At 37.0% G+C, this 5,145-nt stretch overlaps 1 protein-coding gene across 1 annotated transcript in view; it reads right to left on the bottom strand.

The window, feature by feature from the left end:
* Window positions 1-203: 203 nt before the first annotated feature.
* LOC115220816 (laccase-like) overlaps window positions 204-5,145 on the bottom strand; it is an 18,590-nt gene continuing 13,648 nt past the window's right edge. The window contains exons 2-4 of the mRNA XM_036510495.1: window positions 4,549-5,145; window positions 390-822; window positions 204-222 (exon numbers count right to left, since the gene is read on the bottom strand). The exon at window positions 4,549-5,145 is cut by the window's right edge and continues 1,387 nt beyond it. Coding sequence (XP_036366388.1) covers window positions 725-822; window positions 4,549-5,145 — 695 coding nt within the window. The 3' untranslated portion in view covers window positions 204-222; window positions 390-724. The remainder of the gene's footprint in view (window positions 223-389; window positions 823-4,548) is intronic.

Genomic DNA, 5,145 nt, shown 5'->3' with positions numbered 1-5,145 from the left:
CAACAGAAACAGGAAGTAAGAGTGAGAGAAAGTTGTGGTGAAAGAGTACAGCAGGGATCACCACCATCCCCTACCGGAGCCTCGTGGAGCTTTTTTAGGTGTTTTCGCTCAATAAACACTAAGAACGCCCGGTCTGGGAATCGAAACCGCGATCCTATAACCGCGAGTCCGCTGCCCTAACCACTGGGCCATTGCGCCTCCACAAATACCATTATTACTACACTATCAGACACACACGCTCACACACACACACACATTAATAATAGTGTAGTAATAATGCAAAATTAATAATGCCGTCGTAATGGTGTTGTATCACTAATACACTATCTGTACTATATACCAGCAAGTACATCCATAACCCACGACACACATCAGTTACCAAACCCCACTCAACACACACAGACACACACACAAATACACACACACACACACACACATTAATAATAGTGTCGTAATAATGTAAAATTAATAATGCCGTCGTTATGGTGTTCTATCACACCATATACTGTTACTAATACACTATCTGTACTATATACCACCAAGTACATACATGACCCACGACACACATCAGTTACCAAACGCCACTCGAACCTTACACTATGCACTTACAGACCCCACAAAATTACCTTAGCAAATCTTAGATTCGCCCCACCCCACTCTCCCCCACTTCTATCTATGATCGTATTGATTTCAGGTGATTTTCAAAGTTAATTCTTTTGCTTCCTTATAACAAGGAACACCAGAACAACAACAACAAGACCAGGATACAGACGACAGCGATTAGAACTCCAAGTGCCACTCGTACCATGTAGTCGCCTGCAGCTGTAAATGAAAAGAAATACAATATTGAGTTTATTAGGTAGATACACAAATAGCAAATAATTAAAAAAAAGACTAGCTGGCCCTGTGCCGTCAAAAATGACGCCTAATTGTAGTATTTTATATATAAATAAGGTACATAATAATCAGAGATACATATATTCACACACTTTCCTTGTTCACGCAGACGCTTACACAAATATATTCACACAGAGTTGAAACGGTGTTTGATTTTTCTTTTCAGCGTTGAATGTTTACCATCGCACTTTCATTGCATTCACACACACACACACATACACAAACATACACACACACTTCCATGACTTCCTTTTATATACACACACACACATACTCACGCAAAGATGAAACGCTGTTTGATTTTTCTTCACCGTAGGACTTCTATCATCCCACTACCAAGTTTGCCCTCACCCCTTCTTTCCTTAATCATCTATCACCCCTTCCCTTCTTATTCATATGTTGCGGCGGAGAAATACACAAGAGTATTATTATAGTAGAAGATAAGATACACAACACTCTCTTTACCACTTCCTCTCTTACATTGCTGTTATTTTTTCTCACTCCCTCTCAGTCATGGCTATTACTCTCCCTATTTCTCCTTCACTGAATGACTATTTTCTCTCCTCTCCCTTCACTTATATTATTCTTTCTCCCACTCCCTTCTGAGGGATTTTGAACATATATATATATATATATATATATATATATATATATATATATATATATATATATATATATATATATATATATATCCATACTCAACTCGTCCTGTCGAAAGACCCTTGTCCTACGTCCTGGTTTTGTTTTGTTGTTTATTTTTTATTTTTATTTTTACCGTTATTGTTTTTACGTTTTTGTATTCTTATTGGTGTCACGTATTCTGTATTTTTGTTTATGTACTTCGTTCGTTTTCCGTCCTCGCGTTGTATACATTCGAAGCTTTCTTCCAGGGGATCTAATGCGCTTGGCTTAGATTATATAAAAATATATAAAACTTCAATGGCAGTTGCATTTCAAGAAGTCATTTCCCTCTCACTTATGTAACAATATAATTAAATAATATATCTCTATTACTGAAGATCTAATAGCATAAAATGCTACTAAGACTCTCTAAATATTTAGCACTCTATCCATAAGCCTATTGCTGTAAAAAATACATTTGTTTCTTCAGTTTCCACATCATCTGACAAAAAATAATTCATGCACACGCAGCTACTGGTACCATTTTAATTTCAATACGTGTTTGTTCTCTGTGTATCACTCCATAATTTTGATGACTTCCATTCCAATGATCACTAGTAAGAGTTTATTTGTTTATTATTTGCAATGTTTGTAGTAGCTTTGCTTTCCAAGTTAAGGACGTCACTCATGAAACATAGCCGTACATCTGCGATATACATCAGTCAATATTGAATTGCGTTCCTACAACGAATAACTTCCTTGTTTGCCAAACTAATACAACACATTACACTGAGAATCCTCCAGAAACAAAATTAATTCACTTAATCCAAAGAGAACAACTAGTAACACATTAGTTTGTCATTGATTTTCGTTTTTCATTCACGTAATCTGCTAGGAAATCCACAATAGATTTACGTATACAGTTTGAATAATAACATAGTAATACGAAATATAGTTTTGGCAACAACGATGATCAACCACCACCACAATCACCACCACCAGCACTGCCACGATGGAAAACATTGCTCGAACATCAGGATTCTTTTCTCTCCACACAATCATTTTCTAAATTGGTCAAGAGTAAAGGACTGCAACTCTTTACGAACAGGTATTCATCCTAATTTACGAAATGAACTTACGTTGTTTCCTTTATTGTATGTGCGTCCGTGTCCTGATGGCAAAACTAAAGAAATACCTGGAAAAAGTAATTACCTTTAAAATTCCCGGAGAATCTCATCTTCGTTTGCAGTTGATAGCAGAAAACAAAATTTAAAAACTGTTCCTCAAACTTTCCAGACCGGAAAGGCGGTACATCCTGATAATTAGATTCTAAGTCACCAAAAGTTAAACATGGTTTATCACTTCTATAGGGATCATAAAGAAAGGGACAGTTGAGTAAAGTGCAGTTCTTTTGTTGTATGCAGTCAGAAACTGTGGAGTTAGGTTCTTCGACCGGTGCACCTTTATATCGAAGAATTGCTTCAAATGTATTATTTTTGTCTATTTGCATTGTCTGTCCGCGGATCCAGTAATTTCTGACAGAGTTATTTGCATGTATTGTGAAGTCAAATCTCTCACCGGGGTTGATGATAAAGTAATCAACAGGTGTTTTGTTTTTATGTCAAAACCATCAGAGGCAATGACTACCATCTGGTGACCATCAATAGATACTTCAAATGGATACAGAGCCCCTGCAGCGATCACTCTAAAACGATATTCTTTACCTGTTTCTACTTCAAAGACAGTCAGTGGAGCCCCATTATGTTTCCCTGACTCATCATAATAACGGCCCCGACCATTCACAGTTCCGGAATTGAACTGAAAGAGACTAAAAAGCCCTCCTTCAAGAGAACTGGTAATACCAACCTTTTGGTTATTCACATAAAGTCCCATGCTAACTTTTAAAAAACTCATATCGGAATCCCAGTCATGATTGTAGTCTGAGATTACCATTACATGTTCTTCCATTTTACGTTTTGTCTTTTCGTGTAGTATCAAACCGCCAAATAGTCCCATCGTACGTTGTGTCCCAAGATGAGAATGGTACCAAAATGTTCCAGTTTGTGTAACATTAAATTCATATCTGAACGTCTGACCTAGTTGAATTGGACACTGTGTAACCCAAGGTACACCATCCATATGTGATGTTTCTCTTTGATGCAAGCCGTGCCAATGTATTGTTATAGATTCTGAAAATAATTGGTTTTCTACTTCAATGATGACTCTTTGTTCTTTATAAACTGGATCTCGAAGCACGTAAATGCTATAAATAACAAAATTTCGATATTGTGTTCAAAAATACATTTGGATACAAAAATTCGAAAGCTGTCTGTGGGATCCGAACCCACATCTCCATTTATGTCTTTCGAGGTCAAGTTCGCAAAAAAGAATTATTTCACGTTCTTTCGAAATTTTATCGAATTCTTACATGAAAAATATATATATTTCTTTACTGCCCACAAGGGGCTAAACACAGAGGGGACAAACAAGGACAGACAAAGGGATTAAGTCGACTACATCGACCCCAGTGCGTAACTGGTACTTAATTTATCGACCCCGAAAGGATGAAAGGCAAAGTCGACCTCGGCGGAATTTGAACTCGGAACGTAACGACAGACGAATTTCGCCCGGCGTGCTAACGTTTCTACCAGCTCGCCGCCTTAACATGAACAATATATAAATTTATGTGTAGGTGTAAGTGTATGTGTGTCTGTATATGCGCCTTAGCATTTGTCTCCTATCAGACAACCGGAGTTGGTTTGTTTATGTTCCTTTAACTCAGTGGTTCAACAAAGCCGACAGATAGAATTAGTACCAGGATTAAAAATGAGTGCTAGTATTGATTTGTTTGACTAAATCCTTCAAAGCGGTGATTCAGCATGGCTGTATTCCAATGAATGAAACATGAAAAAGATAAAAGACAACGATATAAAAAAAAGACAAAAAAAGAAAGAAAAGAAAAGAAAAGAAAAGAAAAGAAACGAGATTGCTGAGAAACGATAAAATAAGTTATTGAAAACTATTCCTTACCGTGTTCTGAAGTATTTTTATCACCAACACCTTTTGTTTCTTCATTATAAACTCCTTTCTCGAAACTTCGACATGCAGGGAAATTGACAGGGATTTTTGGTAAGTGGGCAAAAGATTCATTTAGAACCATTGCCATTCCGTCCTTACTGTGTAATTCAATATGGCAGTGCATGATCCATACTCCAGGATTATCGGCCACTATTCTCACTACAACGTATCCACCTGTAGGGACCATAATTGTATCCTTTTGAGGGGGGGTTCGTAAATTCATTCCGGGGATGTTGTCTCCTTCCCAGTTGCTATTTGACCAAACCGCATCATTACAATAGTTCATTTTCGGATCACCTCTGCAATCAATATCTACAGTATCATTTATTATTTCTCCCGTTGTTTCATTGTATTTTGGAAACCCCATTTTAACTACATAAAATGAATGTCCATGCATGTGTATAGGGTGGGAGAACCCTTTACCTTTTCCAAGATTTGTCATTACAACTTGAATTGTATCACGATATTTCAGGTTTATAGAATAAGTACACCGACACACTTTATCAACACCGCAGTTGGCATTATCACACAGACTATCTATTTCTTTTG

Source organism: Octopus sinensis, linkage group LG17, assembly GCF_006345805.1.
Source record: "Octopus sinensis linkage group LG17, ASM634580v1, whole genome shotgun sequence".
Lineage (NCBI taxonomy): Eukaryota > Metazoa > Mollusca > Cephalopoda > Octopoda > Octopodidae > Octopus > Octopus sinensis.
The sequence above is the reverse complement of the archived record's forward strand: the minus strand, read 5'-3'. Positions and strand labels throughout refer to the sequence as shown.